The sequence below is a fragment of the Oreochromis niloticus genome, linkage group LG18, assembly GCF_001858045.2.
Source record: "Oreochromis niloticus isolate F11D_XX linkage group LG18, O_niloticus_UMD_NMBU, whole genome shotgun sequence".
Classification (NCBI taxonomy): domain Eukaryota; kingdom Metazoa; phylum Chordata; class Actinopteri; order Cichliformes; family Cichlidae; genus Oreochromis; species Oreochromis niloticus.
In genome coordinates, this window is record NC_031982.2 from 5,328,404 (window position 1) to 5,352,315 (window position 23,912).

At 40.7% G+C, this 23,912-nt stretch overlaps 1 protein-coding gene across 1 annotated transcript; it reads left to right on the forward strand.

Moving 5' to 3' along the window:
- Positions 1-163: 163 nt before the first annotated feature.
- LOC100690953 (E3 ubiquitin-protein ligase MARCH6) lies at positions 164-20,228 on the forward strand. The gene is made up of 26 exons (XM_003456180.5): positions 164-445; positions 1,465-1,564; positions 2,202-2,275; positions 2,392-2,535; positions 2,706-2,778; positions 3,792-3,972; positions 4,514-4,757; positions 5,704-5,765; positions 6,611-6,643; positions 6,973-7,024; positions 7,149-7,207; positions 7,300-7,380; positions 7,877-7,945; positions 8,089-8,163; positions 8,393-8,527; positions 8,616-8,735; positions 11,247-11,347; positions 11,928-12,065; positions 12,254-12,446; positions 12,532-12,601; positions 12,706-12,887; positions 12,996-13,130; positions 13,405-13,494; positions 13,658-13,790; positions 15,568-15,703; positions 16,498-20,228. Exons 1-26 carry the CDS (start codon positions 427-429, stop codon positions 16,580-16,582), a joined length of 2,784 nt encoding a protein of 927 aa, XP_003456228.1. The 5' UTR covers positions 164-426; the 3' UTR covers positions 16,583-20,228.
- Positions 20,229-23,912: the final 3,684 nt, after the last annotated feature.

The window sequence follows — 23,912 nt, forward strand, 5'->3', positions numbered from 1 at the left end:
ATTATTATGAACTGCTACATACATTAGCTTTAATTGTCTTATTTAAAAAATCAAGTCAAATTTTTATACCAAAAATAGTTCTAAAAAGTTTGAGGTTTGTTTCCCAAGGAAGTTTAGTTTCTCTTATAACGTTTGCAATAATAAAAACGAGCAATTGGGAAACTGGCTTGTTGCGCTTAGCTGCCATCTAGTGGTGAAACTATCGCATTAACACTTGTTGTTTTGTGTACAGCTAGCTGATGAGCCATCAAGTAAAACAAGCTAAATTTAATTTGAAACGCATGATGACGTCAAACTTAACAGGGCACTGAAATAAAAAGTCTTGCTAGAAATGTTTACATGTAGATAGCCGGCGGTCATCGCTGCTGCACGGACTGCTTAAACCCGGACTGCTGTGGAGCAGGGCTGCTTTAGCAGCCAGCCAAGATGGACACCGCAGACGAAGGTAGCTAATGCCCAAACTTGATTACCTTAATTATTAGCGCTAAATCGTAAAGCCATTCATGCTGACTTTGCATGTTTTGCATGTGACCTAATTGGCACTTAACTATTGTTGGTAGCAACGACCACGGCTCCGTTGTCTTAAACTTCGGCAAAGGTTCGCCAGAATTAAAGAAACCGCTAGCCAATTAGCGTTAGCCAGCCAGCCAGCTAGCTGGTATTAGCTTACACCCTATAAGCTGTCAGGTCTATGTGGAGTCAGAAATCCGAGAACGCATTACATGGGCACTGGATAGTGGCTACAACGTTGAAATTATAGAGGGAGTCCAATTCACAGTGAAGCCACACGCAAAATTATCTAGTCATGAGTTAACCTCTAATAAGTTGAGCCATTGAAACCGTTATGGGAGCGTACCGTACAGTATGACATAATAAGCTAGCGGTACGTTGGTAAGGTTGGCAGATTAGCGCATTTAGGCTACCATTTGACAAGGCTCATTCACAACTTTGCGAGTTCAGAAATTGTTATTATGACGAATGCTCTCGACATACTCCAAAAGCCTGCATTTTATAGTATACTTGGACTTACAGACAACAAGCCCATTATATTTTCCCTGAGCGAGAATGAAATTGTTTTTAGCCACTAGCATATATCTGAAGGATATACCATAAATATATATAGCTAAGGGTGGTATCCTAACTGGTGTCATGCTCCTACTTCCTGGGCTAATTATAGTCATGTTATTTTTGTCATGCAGTGAAACAGATAATCCAAAGATTTACAGTTTGCCCTAGTCTGACCTATACTGTTACAGTCACTGTAAATACGAATCCAATGCACAGGTTCAGTGCTGACACATGTACAATGTTAGCGTTTTGTAGAAAGGGATTAGTTTTGTATTACGGCTCACATGTGTCATTAGTGTGGCTCAGGATATGTTGTTGTTGTTTTTGTTTTTTTTAAAGCACTGCCAAACTGTCTTTAGCTATGCAGATTCTTATCACTGTGTGCCTTTTGTACAGCCGATATCTGCCGGGTATGTCGGTCAGAGGGGACCCAGGACAAGCCCCTTTACCACCCTTGTGTTTGCACCGGCAGCATCAAGTTCATCCATCAGGAATGGTATGCAAGAGAGCAAGATGTTCATATACAAACTTCATTGTTTTCTCTTTTCTCTTGCTTTTCATGGCCGTATGTGCAGCTTGCAGGTGCTGCAGACATGCCTTTCTTTTTGGTTTTTGGTCACATGCAAGTGCACGTGGTTGTGCAGTCCACAGAAATTACTAGGTGTGAATTTCCAATTAAAATTTGCAAAGAGCTGAATTTATCCTGCAGACCAGGGGGGGCAATCACACTGTGGTGCTGCAAGATCTGCCTTTCATGTGGATGTTCCTTTGGCCATCTATTTAAACAATAAATAAATAAATCTAGAGCTGCCTCTTTCAAAAGGGGTAATTTGCCCTGCCATACTGCAAAAGTTGTTCAGGAACACTTTAAAAGTATGAAAAAAAAAAAAAGGTTTCAGTGTGTTGACTTGGTCTCAGAATTCCCCAGATCGCAATCCTACCAAGGTTAATGTAGGATTTGCTGGAAAAACAAATGTGATCCACAGAGGACTCACCTTGCTTAAGGACTTAAGGATGTGTGCTAACATCTTGTTCCTTGATACCACAGGACACATTCAGAGACCACTGAGGAAGATTTTTGTGCAATCTCTGTGAGATATGGGTAAATTCACTGTTTCATTTTGTTTTCACAGCTTACTGCAGTGGCTGAAACACAGTAGAAAAGAATACTGTGAATTATGCAAACACAGGTTTGCATTTACACCAAGTAAGTTGTTTTCATTAAATCATTCGGTGTCTTAAGACCGCATTCATTTATTGTTAGTGCCTCCAAATGCCCAATTATTGTCTGACAATTTATTTCTGTATTGCTCTTCCCATCAGTCTATTCTCCAGACATGCCGTCTCGCCTGCCTGTGCAGGACATCTTTGCAGGGCTGGTCACCAGTATTGGAACAGCCATCAGATACTGGTTCCACTACACACTGGTGGCCTTTGCCTGGCTAGGTGTGGTACCGCTCACAGCATGTAAGCCGCATCTTGGAATTGCAACTAATGATTACTTTCATTATTTGTCAGTTTGTCAGTATATTTAAATAATAATTTTACTCTAAACATAAGAGGATTTTAAAAATGTATTATTAAGCTTTCCAAGCTTTTTTACCGTCAATTTTGCTTTCATTCTGCGTTCCCAACAGGTCGTATCTACAAGTGTTTATTTACCGGCTCCGTGAGCTCTCTCCTTACCCTGCCATTAGATATGCTTTCAACGTAAGTGTCTGCTTTTGGTTCTGTGCCTCCTCTCTCATAAAGTCAGGCTGCGTTTGTCCTGTCGTGTACTTTTTCTTTATGGCTTGCACAGTGTTGCTGTTTAAATCAGTGCATCCCAACATTCATATTTTTTTTGTGTTCTCATGTTCCTCACAGCCCTATCAGAAGAGTGCATGGCATGTTTCACATTTCTTCATTTGGATTAGTTGTGACCCGAATGTTGTTCATGAAACGTACCCTTTTCTTTTATTTCTCCTCTGTCTCTCAATCAAGCTGAACTACTGTCACTAGCAGCTCTGAATAACCCAGAGATCATGGGAAATTATACATTTCTGTTCCAGAAAGACTGTTACTTCTGAGTTTATCTCAGACTCCTTCCCTCCTGCTGCACCAGAACCAGCTGGTTGACACTTTATTTCATTTCCTCATCCATAAAGTCGCTCTTTAAATGCAGGCTGCAGACAGTCTGTTAAATTTCTTGTTGAAATGCGTTCAAAGATTCAGTCGTTAAATGATGTCAACAACATTTTTAAGGTGCAGATTCTGAACCTCAATATATTTTCCACTAAGTCCCCTAAATCTGTCTCAGTTGGTCTAGGCACCATCACAAGACAAAATCCTATTTTGGCTTGTGATGACCTCTTCGTGGGCACTGACATTTTCTCTGCTTTGTAGCGTGCATGCTAATTAGCTCTGCTGTGTGGAAAAGTGCTGCTCTTCTCCTCTCTGTTCCCAGTGCTGCATCTTTGCTTGTTTTCAAACTTATGTGTAATTTTCGTCCTCCAAATGTGTCCATCTACATGTCCATGAACAGACAGCAAACGGGGAACTGGTTTTGTCCAATGCAAACATGCTGCTCTGCAGTCCTCCAAAATCCCAACAACACAATATCTCGTCAGTGGCAGTCAAATGCTTCTTTGTAATGGTTGCAAAATCTCATCAGTGGCAGAAATAGTGTTACTTAAATAATCTGAGTGGTTTTTGAAAAATGATGCAGTGTCTCCTTCTCACAGGCAAAATCTGCTTGCTGACTGCCTCCAAGGCTGTTTTGTGGTCACATGCACACTATGTGCCTTCATCAGCCTGGTGTGGCTCAGAGAGCAGATTGTGCATGGAGGCGCTCCTCAGTGGTTAGAGCAAAATCAACCCCCGCTGGTTCCTAATCAGCCCAACGGCCCTGCACCAGCTAATCAGGTGAGTTTTGTTTGTTTTTGTTTTAATTCATTTTTCCCTCCTCTTTAAATCGGAGCAAGAGTGGGGCTGATAAAGACTTCCTAAATTCTGTTAGCTTCCTGCTACAGTTTACCATTACTCTGACATGGTTGACATAGCGACAGACTCATATCTGTAAAAGATTGCCTCAGGTTTGCTAGTTAACTCTCAAAACAATTTCTATTTAAAATCAGACATTTTATATAATCTCTGACAGCAGCAGACAGATTTGGCCGAAGGTGTTGTGTTTTCGGGTTGTACATGTGTCCCGTTCTCACACAGTAGCCCGTTAATGGTGTTCAAAGCTCCCTGTGAATATTTAATGTGATAACGATGGATTGATGAATTACATTTTGTATCCCAAACATTAGTGGTATAAACTCCAAAGTGACCCCAAGGCAGGAGTTTGATTAAAATACTCTTTCTGTTTTTCAAATACTGAGCTTACATAAGCACAAAATTACTTTATTACCTTTCAGCAGGTTTTATTAATGAACTGTCATGTCTTTCATTATATTCACAGGGTGTGGGCGGTAACGCTGCAGCCAATGCTCAGGATCCTGCAGATGCTGAAGCTGCCCAGAATCCTGCAGATCTTGGTCTAGATGGGCTGGCGCCTGCCAATGCGCACGAAGCTGGCAACCATGATGAGGCAGAACTGGATGATGATGAAGACGATGATGACGAAGGGGAGGATGACGACGAGGAAGAAGAGGATGAGGAAGGGAGGGAGGAGGATGCTGCTGATGCCAATAATGGAGGACAAGGTAGGCGAGCATTTTTCGGAACGTTATTTTTAATGTGTTCGTTTTAAACACTCGCTGTTCTGCTGTTGCACTGTTACCATTTCTTGACAGATGAGAATGGTTCTGGACGTTTGTGGCTTTGAATCAGTAATGTTTGAAAAGCCTTCAGTAAGAAGCCTGACGTGTACTAAATCTTACAAAGTCCTTGGAAGGCCTTTGGGGTTTGGTTTGGTTTGGGGGTTTTTTGTTGTTGTTTTTTGTAAGCCCTTATCTAAATATATGGAGAGAGCCTCAGTATTGATTTTTGTGGTCACAGGGACATAAAAGCTGCAGGCTAGATCTAATAAAACCAGCTTTAGATATTTGTCTTTGCCCTAAAGCTTCAAAATGGGTTTCTGTTTTGTTTTTTCTCTGCAGGTTATACTTCTGATACAGATCCTCACAGCTTCAGTAACCACTAAATCCAGGGTGTCAGTACATTCAGCCTCTCTGCACTGAATAAATGCAAAGCTAATTTGCATTAGAGTTACAGTAAACTAGGAAAGTTAAAAAAGTTGTATTTGTTTACATGTTAACTACAATGGGGACCAGATGTGCCAACCTCTACTGTACATGTGTGTCAGAGAAACAATATGATTGGCTGTTTCCTTTTTCAGCAGCATGTTTCCTCTTTGGGGACAAGTCAGCACTTTTACTACTTCAGATTTCTCCAGCTGAATTCTGTTCAGTATCCCGAGTGCATGGTAGCCACCTTTTTATCTTCATCATATTTTTAAAACATGATGTGCGTGGACTACCTTTACTACACATGATGATGCACACTGGAGGGGTTTCCAAAAGTGTCTGGGTATGACTTTATCTTTAAAGTCCAGCCCTTCAGCACTATGTACTTGTGTAATAAGGGAAGGAAAAGGGTTCACTGCTTCTGTTGTTTCTTAGTGTTTCTCTGGTCTGTTCTCCTTTGTAGAAGATTTGAACTGGAATGCACTGGAGTGGGACCGTGCAGCAGAGGAGCTGACCTGGGAGAGAGTAGGAATCTATTTTTCTTCTTCTCTTTTGTGCTCTGTAAAGCCATGTGAGTGTAAGTAGGGTAGCACTTAAGCTGAAAGCATTTATGACAGTGAAAATGTTCATCCTCTGTTTAATGTGGAAATGTACAACTCTGAAACTGCACCTGTTAAGGGCTGTTTTAGATTATTATTATTATTCTTATTATTTATTATTATCATTATTATTATTATTATTATTATATTTTTTAATTAGCCTGAATTCATGTGTTGAATGGTCTCAAATGGTGACTCTAACAAGTACCATAGTTTTCGGGTCATATTTTTCCCACACTGTGAACACTGCGGCTTATACTGACGTGCGGCTAATGCATATTTTTTTTCATATGGCCAAAAACATTTTGCCTGTTAACAGTAGACCAATCAAAATGATAAGTAGTATATATACGGTATATATTTTTATCGGTTGTTAAGAGACATTGTAATGTTGTTTGTGCACTGTTCCGTAAAAAAAACATAAGCAACGTAATTTGTGTGTTACTGATACGTACGTATACTGAGAGGTAGCCGTGTTACAGGCGCTGTTCGAGGAAAAAAAGCATTTGCAGTATGTATTTTTGTATGTTACCATAACGTTTATGTTACCATGTTTATGTTACCTTACGGATTAAATTAAACGTTAAAAATCCTCACGTGTAATATTTCTGTGTAAATATCTCACATTACAAGTGAAACGCATACAGCTTAAAATCCGGTGCAGCCTGTACAAGTACAAAATTGATTTTCTTTCTACAATTAGAGCATGCAGCTTTTAATCAGGTGCGCTCTGTAGTCCGGGATTTACGGTACTTTGTGTTTATGTTCCAGATGCTGGGGCTGGATGGTTCCCTAGTTTTCTTGGTAATTCTAAATCTTTCTTTCATATTTACATTCTGACACTATTTCACACACTGTTTAAAATGTTCTCTGCCAAAATTAGTCATTCAGTGTAGATTAATGATTGATTCATTGTTTGTTTTTCAAACCACTTTAAAGCCTTTAAAATCACTAAAATAATACAGAATAATGCGCAGCCACCTGATCTTGTTGGAAGGTGTTCAGGATAATGATGGAGCTGACTTGATCTGTAGCAGTTGCCTTTAAAAGTTTGAAATAATCATTTTGAAATTTAGTTAAACTAACTTTTTTGATAAAGTGAAAGCTGGAGTTCTGTTTTGTGTCCTCTATAGGAACATGTGTTTTGGGTGGTGTCTCTCAACACACTCTTCATTCTGGTCTTTGGTGAGTCCCAGTACATTTGAGTAACTTGATGATGATGATGATATGAGGAGTACATTATGAGAGAGTCATGGGTTCTTTCTTTCATTCTTAACACTTCTAATACAGCCTCTGTATTTCCCTCTAGCATTTTGCCCATATCACATTGGTCACTTCTCAGTGGTTGGACTTGGTTTTGAAGACTATGTAAGTGCTGAGGACACATGTCTACACTTTGAACACTGTACTGTACCATGAGTTTGACCTGCACTGATGGAATTTCTTGTGTTTGGCTGTAGATCAAAGCGTCACACTTTGACGGCCTCATCACCACCATACTGGGGTACATCCTCCTGGCTGGAGCCCTTATTGTCTGCCATGTATCCTTGACATAATACAAGTATTTGAATCTTAAACACCAAGAGTGTAGTTGATTTATCACTTGGTAATGTTTGCTACACGGACAATTTGTCCAGTTATTTAAAATATTTTTGCTATAAGTTCTTAACTTATCCACTTATTTAAATCATCATCAAATGTATTGTCCTATAACATAAATATAATCTAACTTCTACATGTTATAGGGTAACTACAAATCCTGATGAACGTCCTATATTTTTGGATATATGCAACCTAAAATGTCACAAAATGGAGAGGGGGGCTACAGTAGGACTTCTGTGAATATCTGGAGATGTTTTTGGTCTTAAGGCCATCTTTTAAGCATGGTCCCAAAAAACCTTAAGAGAAACTATTGATCTTCTTTAGCTGGAAGGCATAACGGCTGTTTGTATCTCAGATAAGGCTTTGTTTCATAGTGCTGATTAAGAAGTGCAGGTTGTCAAACTTTCTGTGAGTCCTTAACTGCCCCTCTTTTAGGCCCTGGCTTCATTAGTGAAGTTCCAGAGGTCCAGACGCCTGCTGGGTGTCTGCTACATTGTTGTCAAGGTAAACTAGAGCACTGCAGCACTCTGTGTTGGTTTTGGTTTTCTGTTTGTCTAAATAGCAAAGCTTTCAGCTGAAACAATAATTAGTGAAATTATGATTACATGTAAACAGAAGCTAAATTGCAAGTGTTTTCTATGTTGCAGGTGTCCCTGCTGGTTGCCATGGAGATAGGCTTGTTCCCACTTATTTGCGGCTGGTGGCTCGACATTTGTTCACTGGTAAGACAAACATGCAGAGTTAGCTTAGCTCATCCTGTTGATACAGCCGCATGCTGCCTTTTAATGACTAGCCAAACACACTGATTGCACTCACGATGATGGCGTGTGCAGCAACTTGATCAAGAAGGAAAAACAATGTTAAATTGTGAAATGCTCAAAATGCTCCAATTCCTAAAAACTGCTTTATAGCAGGTCACATCTTAAACACCTTTTCCTTTATCTATCGCAGGAGATGTTTGATGCCACTCTGAAGGACAGGGAGCAGAGCTTTGACTCTGCTCCTGGCACCACCATGTTCCTCCACTGGCTGGTCGGTATGGTCTATGTCTTCTACTTCGCCTCCTTCATCCTTTTGCTCAGAGAGGCAAGTGGGCTGTTACAGACAGTGACATGGAAAACTCTCAAACAATGTTTTCTGAAAAAATGAGAGATTTCCCTCATGCTGTGTGCAGGTTCTCCGGCCAGGTGTGCTGTGGTTCTTGAGAAACCTGAACGATCCAGACTTTAACCCAGTCCAAGAGATGATCCATCTGCCCATCTATAGACACCTGCGGAGGTTCATACTCTCTGTGGTCAGTCAAACATTCTCCAATTTACGTTTAACCTGAAGCGTGACTGAACATCAACCAGTCGCGGCAGATGGCCCCGCCCCTTCCTGAGCCTGGTTATACTACAGGTTTCTTCCTGTTAAAAGGGAGTTTTTCCTTCCCACTGTCGCCAAAGTGCTTGCTCATAGGGGGCCATATGTTTGTTGGGTTTTTCTTTGAATGTGTTATTGTAGGGTCTACCTTACAATATAAAGTGCCTTGAGGCGACCGTTGTTGTGATTTGGCGCTGTATAAATTAAATTGAATTGAACAACAATCAGATTTACATTTAGTCTCTGAAAAAAGAAGAAATGTGTATGAGCGCATATACAAGCATAGGGATGGCTAGATAAATATTTGCTGTAGGGAAATGAAAACAAAGTGCTTTGTGCACTTTTAAGTTTGTGAGATTTCTGCCTCCCTGTCATCTTAATACAGTGAAGTTGAGTGGAATCTTGTTTGTTGGACAAGATGTTCTTTTGCTTTTAACTTCACCCCTCTCAACACACAGATTACATGGAAAAATAACCAACATCAGAGGTGTTATTTTTAACTCATGTCTAGGGCTGCACGATTTTGCATAAAATAAGAATCACAATTTTTTTTGCTTAAAATTGAAATCACGATTCTCTCACGATTTTCTTTTCCAATATAAATATTTATTGCACTTATTAACTGCACACCAACTTCGTAACAGTTGAAACTGAACATAAAAACAATAAATGAACATAAAAACAATAAATGTCTCACATTTTGTCGTTGCCGCAAAATGTTGTACTGCTTGTAATTCCGTCTCCACCCTTGCTCGACACTGTGTGTATAGAGCAGGTAGTGCAACATTTGAAAAATAGTTGCCGGACGGCACTGTGTAGCGTTTGTCTAGGGTGTTGATCATTTTCCTAAATCCCTCGTTTTGCACAGTGTTGATGGGAGCCATATCTTTAGCCAGGTGGTAAGTGATAGCCTCCGTAATTGCTTTGTGCCTGCGGGAGTTCGACGGGTATGGGGAAGCGCTGTATAAGGTTCCCGTTATTGATGTTTGGGTGGTTGACCGGGACGGATTTTCTCTTGTCACTTTCTTGGCCTTTACAGCTTCGTCATCTCTCACATGTTCTCCGTTGTTTTTTCCCTGCCAATTTTAGCAGGAAGCTGGCTTCTGTATCATGTGGTATAAGGCTCCGCCATTGTCATTTGTTGAGCAGGAAGAGTGAGCGATGGTTTTCATGCAGATTATGTCCCGGATCAAAATGCGGTACAACAATCATCTTTTTTTTTTTCTTTTTTTTTTTCTTTTTTTTTTTAAATCGTTGTCATTTGGAAATGAGATCGCACATAAGTATGAATTGAGATTGCGATTTTCTAACGATTAATTGTGCAGCCCTACTCATGTCTATTCTGTCAGTTGACATTGTACTTATCAGAAGCAAGTCTGTCTCTCTCCATCTGTTTTTGAATATTCACTCTTCATTACTGCCACAGCTCCAATGCACACACAGTTACATTCAGTTCAGCTCTTTACATGAATTTCAGCCCAGTTCCTTTCAGACTAATTCATTCAAGTTAGCAGATTGTTTCTTTTCTCAGTACTTTGAGCAAATGAAATTTGGATTTATTTCCGTTGCATTTATGGAAATAAATATTCTCTTGATCTGCACAAATAAACCAGCCACTCTGCATTCTCAAAGTTTTCAAACCTTTCAGGGTTTAGGGAGCGTGGCAATTTTAAAAAAAAAAAAAAAAAAAAAAAAAATTACTCAACAATGTTGATTATTTCCACTGTTTCACATACAGGTTTATCCCAGAAAAGCATAACTAATGCAGTGATGAAGCAGCAGCATACTTCTTGGCTTGACCTCAAAGAGGATAATCTTTTTACTGAGCTGATGCAGACCGGGCATTGCTTGCTACAGCATCATATTAATTCTAATGCCACTTTTACTGAATGTGTATAGGCACATACACCTGGTTATGACACACAACATGACTTCATTTATAGAGAGCTGCTCTTCTTTTACTGTTAGCACACATCAACTTGTTAAAATATTAGGAAAGTGTGTGGCGTTGCAGGCATTTATGTTATCTGAGCACATTTTGTAAGCTGCTAATGTTGTGTAAACATGTCGGGCAGTGTTGTACACAGTAGTCCTGACTCTCTGTGTAGGAATGGTACAAATTACTAAGAGACTCACAGGAACTGAGATTCAGAGTTTGACATTATTTCTGAGTTTAAACTGTAGTCAGTTGAATGCCTGACTTTAAAATCTCTTTACTGTATCCATTCATCTCAACACTCCTAATGTTTGGTTGAACTGACCCTGCAATCAAACTGTCATAAGATGTTTTCTCATAAGACATTTGTGCACACTTGAATGCACTTCTTTCTTTTTTTCTTTAAATGATCCCTCTTCCATTCTGAAATTTGATGATTTAACGGTGTTGTTGACTTACAAACAGAAACAAAATGATATGTAAATCTGTGTGTGTGCACATTTTCAGGTGGTGTTTGGCTCCATTGTTCTCCTGATGCTTTGGCTTCCTATCAGAATCATTAAGCTGCTCTTCCCAAACTTTCTTCCCTACAACGTCATGCTTTATAGGTACACAGAGTAAACATTTGAAATTCTGAAAACTAATGATGACCCAAGCTGCAGAGTTTACCTGTTTTTTCCTAAGTCACTGTAAAATACCCCTGGGTGCTACCTGCAGTCAACCATGTTCTGTTCTGCATACCAAATATTCTAACAGCAAAATGTTGGATAAAATTTTATTACAATAACGCCTTTGATCTGATAAATGTCATCTTTTAAAATGTACTGTGATAATCTTAATGACTGCAGTCTAATCATAATGGATACGATAATCATGAGTCAGTCTGAATTGAGGAGCAGTGTCTTAGACGTCCAACATAACATAAAAACTGTGATGAAAATTGTAGTTTAGTTTTAACTGTGGTTCCTACTTTAATTAACTATATTAAAGAAACTGTATAATTCAGTTACATTTTCAAGAACATGATTTAGAATCTAGCGCTTGACATAATTTAAAATACCACATTATCTTTGTCTTTAAAGCACTTAAACTGTGGAAATGGGAAATCTGTAGAAAATGGACTGCTCATTGGTCGTGATGTGTACATTGTGAAGTGAAATGAGTTTGGTTTGTGTTCTTCCTCTGCAGTGACGCCCCGGTCAGCGAGCTGTCGTTGGAGCTGCTGCTGCTTCAGGTGGTTCTGCCAGCACTGTTGGAGCAGGGTCACACTCGCCAGTGGCTCAAGCGCCTCATCCACGCCTGGACATTCACAGCTGGATATGTGCTGTAGGCTGGAGATGCACACACTCGCACACACTGCCAATTTAAATCTGAAGCATTTAAGCACCAATTTGACTTTTTATGATGACCTTCGGCTGTGGTAATTTGGAGAAATGAAACACAATGTGTGTTTTTGTCCTCAGTCTCATACACAGTAATAAAAGAATGCATTTGCTCAAATGGCTCTCCCACAGTGATCTTCACTCCTACCTGCTGGGAGACCATGAAGAAGATGACAACCAACAAAATAACCATCCCGGTCGTGTTAACAACCACCGGATCCCGGGCCTCGGGGAAGGGCTTCACGCTGCCCATCAGGCTATTCTGCAGCAGGGTGGCCCCGTTGGTTTCCAGCCGTACCACCGGCCCATCAACTTCCCCCTAAAGGTGGGTGCTCATCGCAAGAGTCCTGTCACTTTTGAAGCCTCTGCTCATATTGAATGTTAACTGTTTTGTGTTTCCTCTTGTTCAGATCATTCTGTTGGTTGTCTTCATGTGTGTCACACTGTTATTAGCAAGTCTGATCTGCCTCACACTGCCAGGTAAGACACAAGCAGGCAAATTATCTCGTGTATATGATCTCTCCTGCCCTAGTTCTCAGCTAGTCATTTTTTTCCCCCTCCACCTTGTCCTCCTTCTCTCTCAGTGTTTGTGGGTCGTTGGCTGATGTCCTTCTGGATGGGCAGCGCCATGGTTCATGAGCTGTACACAGCAGCCAGCGGTCTATACGTCTGCTGGCTGTCTATTCGAGCTGCCACAGTGTTGCTGTCTTGGATGCCACAGGGACGGACGGTCATCATGCTCAAAGTCCACGAGTGGACGCTCATGGTAATGTGGATTTCCATCCAGCCGACTGCAAATATATCATTTCTCAGCTGTTCTGTGGCAAGTTGTATTCTGATTTATGGATTGGGTGTGATGTCCTGATGGGAACAGATCCTTAAGACGGTGGTGGTAGCCCTGCTGTTAGCTGCGGTAATTCCTCTGCTCTTGGGTCTGCTGTTTGAGCTGGTCATTGTTGCTCCTCTCAGAGTGCCACTAGACCAGACGCCCCTCTTCTACCCCTGGCAGGTAGGAACACTTACCTAAGAAAATGTGAATTAATTTCTAAATGGTGAACTAAATTGTTACTTTTTGGATTTAGTCACTGCATTATTTTTATTCTTCTCAACCATTTAATTTTCTTGTTAATGCTGCTTGTGATGTTAAACGAATCATAACAACAAATCAACACCTTGTGTCCGTTTTGAGGATGTTGGCATGTCAACATTAGAAGCACGATGACATTCTGCGATGGTGTCTTTGTGTCCTGGTTATGTACTGACTGCTTCTCTTTGTGTGACAGGACTGGGCGTTGGGTGTGCTTCATGCTAAAATCATCGCTGCTATAACACTGATGGGCCCTCAGTGGTGGCTTAAAACTGTTATTGAGCAGGTCAGTCTTGCATTCTTCAAAGTTGCAGACAAAATAAAGAATAAACACTTAAACAATGCAAATGAGAAATGTGCAAAAATGTCAGTATCATCAAACTGATAAAATCCTGTTTTCCCACACTGGGATGAAGGAACTAATCTCCCTCTCTCCTTCCTTCCTGCAGGTGTATGCTAACGGTATCAGAAATATTGACCTCCATTTCATTGTGCGTAGGCTGGCTGCCCCAGTCATCTGTGTGCTGCTGCTGTGTCTCTGTTTGCCCTACACAGTCTCTAAAGGTGTAACACCACTGTTAGGTATGTCGCTTGAAACGTCTGTGTCTCTCAGGGATGTATGGATATTCTTGTACCTTAGTGTACACAACAAAGATCACTTTTTAGTGGTTAGAGGACTGATTTCTGCATATTCGTGTTTCTTGTCAAGTTTTCCTTGGCCTGATGAAAGATGGCCTAATGAAAAAATAATACCCCTCATCTAAGATTTTAATATCAGCTGTGTTGGGAGACTGCAAGATGGTGTGTGGCGAGAATCTACTACACAAACGTGTTCAAAGGAAGTGGTTCGTGATGAATAAAGTGTGAAACTCAGGGAATTGAACAAAGTAAATGGGAGCATTGCATTGAGAATGAGGTGACAAAGGAAAAGGCTTATAGTGGGTTATGTCAAGCTGGACACTAAGGAAAGAGAAAAGCACTTGCATCGACTGGCTAGTCAGAGGAAGCAAGCTCGATCGATCAAGCAGCAGGTCAGGATAATTCGGGATGCAGATGGAAAGAGTACAGGGAGAGGGAGACCAAAACCACTGGAGGGGGTTCTTTTTCTTTTAAAAAAAAAAAAAAAAGAACAGCTAAACACAATCTTGGAGAGTGAGAGGAACCCTGAAGAATGGAGACGTGTACTTGTCCCGATATATTTTTTTTTTTTTTTTTTTTTTTCTTTCAAGAACAAGGCTGATGTGCACAGCTGTAGTAACTAAAGAGGAATCAAGTTGATGAGCCACACCGTGAGGCTGTGGGAAAGAGATGCTGAAGCTGGGTTAAGAAGCAGGAGTATGGCTTCATGCTGAGAAAGAGCGTTACAGGTGTGCTGTTTGGTTTGAAAGCGTTGCTGGAGAAGTACAGAGAAGGTCAGAAGTTACACTGTGTCTTTGCGTTTCCAGAGAAAGCATATGATAAGGTGCCAAGAGAGGAACTGTGGTACTGCATGAGGGTGGTGCAGTACATGAGGACAGCAATTCAGTGGTAAAGTGTGTGGTAGGAGTTACAGATGGATTTGAGGGACTATGTTTGCAGACAACATTGTGATCTGTACTGAGAGTAGGGAACGGGTGGAGGGAGAGAAGTGCAAAATGCATATCTTGATGCATTCTCAATCATCCAGGAAAGTAAATCTCCAAAAGTTGAATCTGTTCATCTGGACGTAGCGTTTTGTGGGAGAAACGTTTCGTCACTCATCCAAGTGACTTCTTCAGTTTTGGAGACTGAACCTGAAATCACATCATTCAGAGCCAAGAAGAGGAAAATGACTGATACTGATAATTTGGAGCAGACTGAGACTCTGCAACTTTGGTCTTGTTTAACAATCTGACGTGTGTGTGTGTGTGTGTGTGCGTTGGTGTTGGTGTTTGGTGGGGCGAGGGTGCGGATGAAAATGAATCCTGTTGGTTGTTGATTAAATTAGAAACGGATCAAAATTCAGGCACAGAGGCCAGGGTACCAGCAGATCCTCACTAATTTAGACAGGGTGCATTTAAAATCTGCTTTTTATGCAAAGCCTATTAAAGGTAGCTGTGGTTTAAACAGGGATTTCTGATGTTCACACAGACAACACATGCATTTAAACAACCAGTCAATTAAGAATTCCCAGCCCTCTCCTGGGAATAAACTTTTTGCTGTTCTCTAAGCAGCTGATTGGTTTAGTCTTTCCTCAACGTTTACTCTTGACAAATTTTAAATGACTTGCTCTCTGGCACTTACCTGCGCTCACTCTCTCTGTTATAGCCCATCAGTTCCTAAAGACAACCCAAACAGCAGCTCCTGTTTCACTGCTTGTTCTCTCTCTCTCTGTATGTAGGAGTACAGCCAGAGATGCAGACACTTGTGGAGAGGAGAATCTATCCGTTCCTGCTGATGGTCTTCATCCTGTTGGCCATCCTGTCGTTTCAGATACGACAGTTCAAACGCCTCTATGAACACATCAAAAATGACAAGTGAGTAGTGGTGATACTTTTTTACACGGGGGCGGGGGGGGGGCTCGGTGTTTCAGTAGGATTCAGAGAAACTCCAGTAGCAGAACCTTGGTGTGGAAACACGATTCCATTCAAGTTTGTCAAATATTGACAGGAAAAAGGTTTGGTTATGTTTGGATTCATTGATGCATGTTCACGCACTAAAGAGCTGATCAGTAATTCTGAAGGAGTGAGGAGGGGAGGTGTGAGCGACACTGGAGTTTGTTTTCCAAGAAGACAACTTTTAAGGCCTCAGTCACATTGGCTTGGAGACTGGTTACCACTGGTAACCATAGAAACCACTTTTCGCTACAGAAAAATGAACATTGGCAAATGGTCGTGGGACGTTGCTTGCTGTCGTTAGATGAAATCGGTCTCAAAGACGTACACAGGACTGCACATAAAACCTCCCTGCGATCGCTTTTGTTGTGAGCAGATTTCCGCTGTCCTGCATGCCACCTGTCTGCAAACAATCTTACACGAACCACAAATGGAGGCCGTCGGTCTTCAGGTCAAACCTTTTACTTTAAAGTCGCCATAAAAATATATTTTATAATGGTTTATTTTTTTTATTTTGTCTAAAATATTTCAACATAAAGTGTAAAATGTCTGCACAGCTTCCAGGGCTGTCCCTACTAGCATGTTAGTGCAGTTGTAGCTCTGCAGTGGGAATACGAGGAAAGATCTTAGCTTATTTGTTAGCTTTGCAAACAATTTAAAGAGCAGCATGGAAGGGCACACCACTGACTAGCTAACTGTTCCCATCACTCCTGCAGGTACCTGGTTGGACAGCGACTGGTGAACTATGAACGTAAGGCAGGCAGGAGCGTGTCCTCGTCCTCCTACAGCACCTCCTCATAGACTCAACCGTGTTGTGGGATCAGTGGAGGGCACTCACACTAGCCCACCACCAGTAGCCACCATCAACATATTGCGGTGAAACCTCTTTTGTTTTCTTCCTGCTCGGCTGTCGGCTTCAAACCAGCCTGTAAACAGTGCAGCCGAGTCCTTTAATTCGGCCCCACACACCGCAGTCGCAGGGACAGGTTAGAGATGGGAGGCAGACGGAGCCTGATCATCAAACCTGCAGAAGCTGTCAGCGTGACTGAAACTCGTCAACTGTCCATCCTGGTAAACGTTCATGTCCAACGCAGCTGAAGTTTTCATTTGTATTTCACTTGTTTTTAAAAGGCTTTGTGTTGAAGTCAGATTTTTTTTACCTCAGACTGTGCTTCCCTTTGAGTGAATGTTGTAAAATAGTGTCTGGGTCACACTTTGTTTAGGCCTGTGCATAACCACAACAAGAATGCCTCTCTGTTCCTGTGTGCATCAGCAAGTTTTCCTCACCTCCCTTTATCAGAATGAAGTAGTGATGAGGAGAGACATGAATGACGTAGCAATGTGATTGTATTTTTTTCTTTTTTAGTGTTTTTTATTAGATGTGTGCGTTCATAGATTTATTTATTTTATTTTTTTAATTATTTTTTTTTTTTTAGTCTTGTGTATTTCTTGGGTGAGCTGATAGATGACCCTTTGACCCCTTTTTTTGTTTTGTTTTGTTTTTGAGGCATGGGCCTGTAAGTTTGGACATCAGTCTGATTTTTAAAATGAAGCAAATTCACCTTCTAGAAAGGAGAGGGTCTAAACCTGAGAATAGAAAAAGTCACAGCACAGAACAAATGAGTTTTCAGCTCTCTCCATTCAATTTTAAATGTTTTTCACACCCAAACGGCACGGGAGCACCGCAGGTGTTTGAGCTCATTTCTGCAAATGCTTCCATCGATGAGCAGAGGATGACACGCGGGCAAACTGTTTACACCATGGCTGCCACCGGCTGCTTTGCAAGTGATGTGACTGCATTTCTTTATGCTAAAACCCTGGACTGGGCTTTTTTACATTTACCCACCCTGCAGCCTGATTGGAGGAAAGGGTTTCAGTAGAGAAAGTGGGACATAACTGGAGGCAAAATGTTCTTCCCAGCTTAATGTGGACTGGCTGTTGTGTTTTGGGGGTTTTTTTTGTTGTTGTTGTTGTTGTTGTTGTTTTGTTTGTTTTTAATACATCACTCTTAGAGGGACTTGGAGATGACAGAGCTGGCAGTGCTGCTAATCAGCTACTCACACTAACCTGAAAATCAGCTGTATAAAATAAGAAACATGACTAATGAAGTGAACTGGAAAACTCGAGCACCCCTCACACAGAGCCAGCTTGTGTCGGTGCTTTATTTACTTCCTGATTTACTTGCTCTGATTAATCATGTAATTGCTGTGACTTGCTAAGCTCAGTCAGGTCATGACGTAGCACATTTAATCAATTTAGTTACCAAGTAACACCCTAATGCTGGCTTCACATTAAACTTTTTTCTATTTCTGTAAGGTAGATGGAGATGGGCTCGTTGCGATGTCTGATGTGTTTAGTGTCTCCACTGAGAGACAGGTGCAGCTTGCCCAACTGACTGTCACTGCAGGACCTGCAAAGCAGAAATTGCTGAATGGTGTATCCATAGATTTTTAGTTTTTTGGCCCATCACTGCAGCGTCCCTACAATTGTGCTCCATGCTCCTGTTGGTTAGTGCACCGCGGAGTGAGACAGTTGGTTAAAGACAGTGTCGTCTGTTTACGGAAAAACTCTTCACAGCACAAGTGAGGGTGTAGATTCCACATCTTTTAGGTTACTGAGACGAGCTTTGACGGAGCTGAGAGTTTTCTGCATCCCTAATTTAAAATGAGTTAACCTACAAAGTAGTTTTTAGCTTAGCTGTTACTAAATATTATTAAGACTTCCAGGTGTTGCTGTTGCATAGCTAACATTAGGTAGAGCAGTTTGTGGTGAAGTAAAAGAGGGGTTTTGTTTTGTTTTCTTTCCGGGCACATGATGAATATGCTAGCTTCTCTGGCAGAAGAGGAGAGAAGAAATGAGCTGAAACTGACCCGCATTCACATCTTCACCTGCTCACAGGTCCTTAAGGTGATTTCAGAGGGTGAACGGATTATTCTCTCCATTCTCATGTAAGAAATTCACTGTTAATTGAAAATAAGCCTTGAATAGCAGGAAGCTGGAAGAAGATTTCAGAAGGTGGCTCGTCCTCGATTATGTAACACTAACATTCACCTCTGGTTGTTCTTGTGTCCTGCATACTTAGTATAGGCATGCATGAAATGAGCAGACTGTATCTGTAAACCAGCATAAGTACTGCAAAGAAACTGTCTTAAATTGAAATGAGAAGTTTGAATGACACCTGCATGATGCTGATTTTTTTTTTTTTTTTTTTGTGTGTGTGTTTCTGTGAAACTGGTTTGCAATTTTAAGGAATAGTTGAACATTCTTTGATGGGCTGGTTTCATGAGAACATTGATACCACAGTAAAGTCAGAGAGTAGTGAGACTGTTAGCTTTAAGTCAAATGGCAACAGACGCCACCCACTGCACCTGTAAAGGTTAATGACTGATTAATAAATTAAATGTACAATTTTTCAGTTTCACAAACTGGAACAAGTCACAAAAAATGACTCTTTTATGAAAAAGCCAACATGTTCCATGTAATCTCCTTGTATTTTCTTAGATCACTATACGTGTTGACTAAGTGCAGGGACGTCTGAAGACTGTAGGAGGTATTCTCATGTAACTTCTGTCCTAAATGTGAAGAATCGTTTCCCCAGAGTCGCATTTCACTTTCTACAAATAGCTATACTCACTGTGCATGTGGAAAAGTCATTGTCTGAGATTTGTCCTCCCACTGTCTTACTTGTGTGACCACATTGTTTGCTATGCTGCCCAGCGTTTCTCCTTTCACATGGCAGAGTTGTGATGTGTCATAAGTGTAGATCCAGTCCAGAACGAAAGCAGACAATTGGGTTTTAGAAAAGATTTATTTTCACTGAGTGAAACGAGCTCCGGCTATTTTCTGAATCATTTTTTGTTTCTAATGAGAACATAAAACGAATTCTGATGTTTAAAATCTCAAAAGAATCATTTGTACCATTTTAAGCGACTTGATTTGCTAACTACTTATTTTTTTTATGCAAATGTTTTAATGTTTTGCACCTTGTACCACACTTTACAATCATTTCAGAACCCACTGTAACACAGTCATGCTAGCTTCATTTATTTTAGCCCCAATGAGACTGAAATGTGTCCGTATCTGACTGTATACAGTAGCTTTTACTTAAATCATAGGTTTTCCCCAACACTGAATTATTAGTGTAATAAGTACAAACTGCTTTTCTATCGATTGTGAATGACATTAACTTTAGTGCTACTTTAGCTGTAGTGCTACTGCTGTGTGGAGTGCTCAACTTATATAAATATATGATGCTATAAAGTGACCTTTTTAGTCTTTCAACTGAGGTGGACACTTTGAATTTTAGTGTTGAATTTTTAGAAGAAATAATTTCTATTTTTATATGTGGAAAAAGGCAGTGGCATGTACTGTAACATAAAGGTATATACTTAAAGCTCTACTGATTGTTGGTTCAGTCATATGAAACATAATAAATGCTTGAAAAGATTCCTCAAGACTGCTGTTTCTTCAAGTTGTGGCCAATGTCTCCTTTAAACAAATGTTTAGTCTGGGATCCAAGCTACATGTGAAGTCCTTAAAGACACTTAACCTCTTTTTCCAATAGGTGTTAAAGTTGTCGCACTGCCAACAGGCCCAGACAGGCCGGGATGTGTTTGAGGTCTAGAGATCACAGGGGTCAAGGTGTGAATGGCAGTTAAAAGCTGAATGACCCTTCCCGATGTGAGGTGAAATGTGTTTGAGAACCTAAAAGAAGTCCAGCTATGGACTGCCATGATCTGGAATAATGAGGACCTACCAGTACATCTTAATACACATGTAGATATTTGAAGTGGGCAGATTGGAGAGATACTGATACTTGGACCAAAGGTTTATTCTGTTCATCTGGACGAAGCGTTTTCAGTGGGAGAAATGTTTCGTCACTCATCCAGGTGACTTCTTCAGTCTCAGCTGACTGCAGGTTTCCCCAATCTTATAAACAGTACATTTGCATAATAACTGAAACTAAAAACCACTGAAGGAACAATGGGCTGGGAGGTCAGTTCCTTCATCATGATTATGCAAATTCTCATGACCATTGATCAACAACCACTGATCAATGGCCAAGAGTACCATTCACAGAGAGTTGGGGAATGGCTGCAATCACAGCATTGTGAGATGGTGAAAGGTGTACCCTTAGGCCCAAATCGTATCAGTACCAACACTGGTATTTCATTTGTATCAGATCGATATTGAAATTTGAAGAATCAAATATAGTTACCCTATCCTTAGCATCATCCTGTCATACCAACCCTCTTCCTGCCCTCCTTCATATTTACTGTATAAATACTAGTTTGTTTTTTGTTTTTCCTTTTCCTCCCGTTTCGCCAATCCATATTGAACACCTATTGTCCGACTATCTGCTTTCCACTATCCCTCCTCAGGTGTCCAGATCATCTCAGACTTCCCTCTCCAACCTTTTCAACCTGTGCTGTCCTTCATAAATGGAGAGAAAGAGATCCCACAAGGGCAATTACTGGTTTTACAGCAGTAGCATAAACAGTTTAAGTGCCAAAGCCAAATGTGAGAGCCTTAGACTGTGAGAGAGCACACAGTCTAAAGTCTGTGTTATTAAACTTTCACATTTTGTATTTTTTTTTAACTTAAGATTAAAAACTAAGACTGAGGTTTTGCAAATTGCATTTTTAAATAATATCCGTCTATTTTCGTCCACTTCTCAGGGTCGCTGGAGTGTATCCCAGCTACCATAGGGTGAGAGGCTGGATACACCTTGCCAACCAAACACAGGGCTAACACAGAGAGAAAGACACCCATTCACACTCACAGCCAATTTAGATTTACCATTGAACTTAACCCACAAACTGCATGTCTTTAAACACTGGGAGGAAGACAGAGCACCAGAGAGCACTCATGCAAATCCAGGGAAAACAAGCAAACTCCACACAGAACGGCCCGGCCAGGTGGTGGGGTCGAAGGTATAATACAGAAATATGTGTGGAATCTGATACCTAACAGGTGTCTTCACCCGTCGCAGACTGAAGAGTTACTGTACAGTTTCTTGGAGAACAGTAGGAATGATTTCCTGAAGGGTTCTTTATGGCAGTGAGCTGTCCTGCCTCAGTAGTGTGGAGTGGGAGAGATGGGTTGTCCATGATGGAGAGCAGTTTGTTCAGTGACCTCCTTTCCCTGAAAAGACTCAAACGCATCCAAATTCTGACCAATGATGGTTTCAGCCTTGTGAAACAGGAGACAGCTGAAGTGCTGTCACTGATCCTGAGCAGCTTCTCATTTAGCAAAAGTGATTGGATGGTGTTAAAGGCACTGGAAAAACCAATTAATTTCATTTAGATTTTTTTAGTGCCAACTCACAACAGTCACCTGAAGGCACTTTAAATTGCAATTTAAAGAGCCTTACAAATATCCAGAGAAAAACCCAAACAATCAGATGAGACTTGGTGACAGTGGGAAGGAAAAACTTTTAACAGAAACTTCTGGCAAAACCAGACTCAGTCCCCACAATCACCTCCTCACTCCTGCTTTTCCTTCTCTCGTGTTGCCTCCAAACACACCTTTCCCTCCCCTCTTCCTTTGTCTTTGGCCAACAGTTTCCACCGGCACTATAGTGACGATCGTTAACCCGAGCCCCAACCGATCTGGTATGGAAATCTCATTCTTCTTCATCCGCATGTTTGGTTTGGCAAAGATTTTATGCCAGATGCCCTCCCTAACACAACCCTCCCCATTTATCTGGGCACAAGGAGTATGCAGGCTTGTGGCCTCCCATGTGGTAATGTTATGTTAGAATTCATATCCATATTTTGGAAGTACGAAGACTCACTGCTGAAGAAACCCTTGTTCCAATCAGAGGGATGGCTAAGTCATGTTATATGTTTTTTAAATAAGTACCCTGCACGTTTCATGTTGCTACTTTGTGGAAACATGCAGGTGTTCTAAATATTTATTCACATAAATTTATTTCATAATTAAAACAACATCAATCACATATGTGAGTGTCAGCGGTTCAGAGCAGTCTAATTCCAAACTGGAATGATGTCTGGGGAAAAAAACAGCTTCAAAATAGGATATGGGGTTATTTCTGCCAAATCCAATTACCTTTGTGCTAATGCACAGTCTTAACAGTTAGCCCAAATACAGATTAGGAGCATATGCAGCGGAAACCTGATCTCTGCTGTCAAGCTAAATCTGATTTTCCCAACCTGTGCTTCATTTTTTAACAAGCACAATGGGATCAACGTTTTCATGCCGATTAAATCATGGAGTAAGCGGCTGTGGTTCAGAAGAGATTAGCGCTGTCAAAAAAAGCATTTCCTTTTCTGCTCTATTGTAAAACCTTCAGACTTCAGGCAGAAAACAAGGGTAAAGAGGTAAGGTTTCTCTGACAGATTTCTACTTTGCATAACAATAATTTCAGACTTGGAGAAAAAAAAAGTATTGTGCTCATTGGAAATTAACAACAGTTAACAGATGGATTTAACAGGTACAGATTAATGTTCCTGTGCCTGAAAGAATTTCAGCTGCCTAAACTTTATCCTAATAATAGCTAATAATGTTACATGCCTGAGGTACTGTAACCTACTTGGCAAAGACTGGACTACTTGCAATTAATCCCAAGCTGTCTGATACAGATGCCCAGATTGTAAGCAAGTATACTGATCTACAAACTGGTCATGGGAGCAAATAAACAAAATTTAACAAAAGACGTTTCACTGTGTGGTATAATTTTGTGTTTATTTCTTTGTTTATCAATTCAATTCAGTTCAATTCAATTTTATTTATACAGCGATTTATATTGTAAAGTAGACCCTACAATAATACATACAGAGAAAAACCCAACAATCATATGACCCCCTATGAGCAAGCACTTTGGCGACAGTGGGAAGGAAAAACTCCCTTTTAACAGGAAGAAACCTCCGGCAGAACCAGGCTCAGGAGGGCGGCCATCTGCTGCAACCGGTTGGGGTGAAAGAAGGAAAACAGGATAAAGACATGCTGTGGAAGAGGTTACTATAAGTGTACAAGAGCTAGCTAAATGGCAATTTTTCAGCCGTTAACTCATTGATATTTCCAGCCACTTACAACTGCTGATAAGAAAAGTTTTGGATTAACAAAATTAAACGAAATTTTAAAAAAGTTCACAGCCATATCAAAATGC

Bases quoted from the DNA above. Each gene is read 5' to 3' on its own strand.
- LOC100690953 (XM_003456180.5), top strand. The intron at 8,164-8,392 runs GTAAGACAAACA...TATCTATCGCAG, and splicing joins GGCTCGACATTTGTTCACTG to GAGATGTTTGATGCCACTCT. The intron at 13,791-15,567 runs GTATGTCGCTTG...CTCTGTATGTAG, and splicing joins AGGTGTAACACCACTGTTAG to GAGTACAGCCAGAGATGCAG.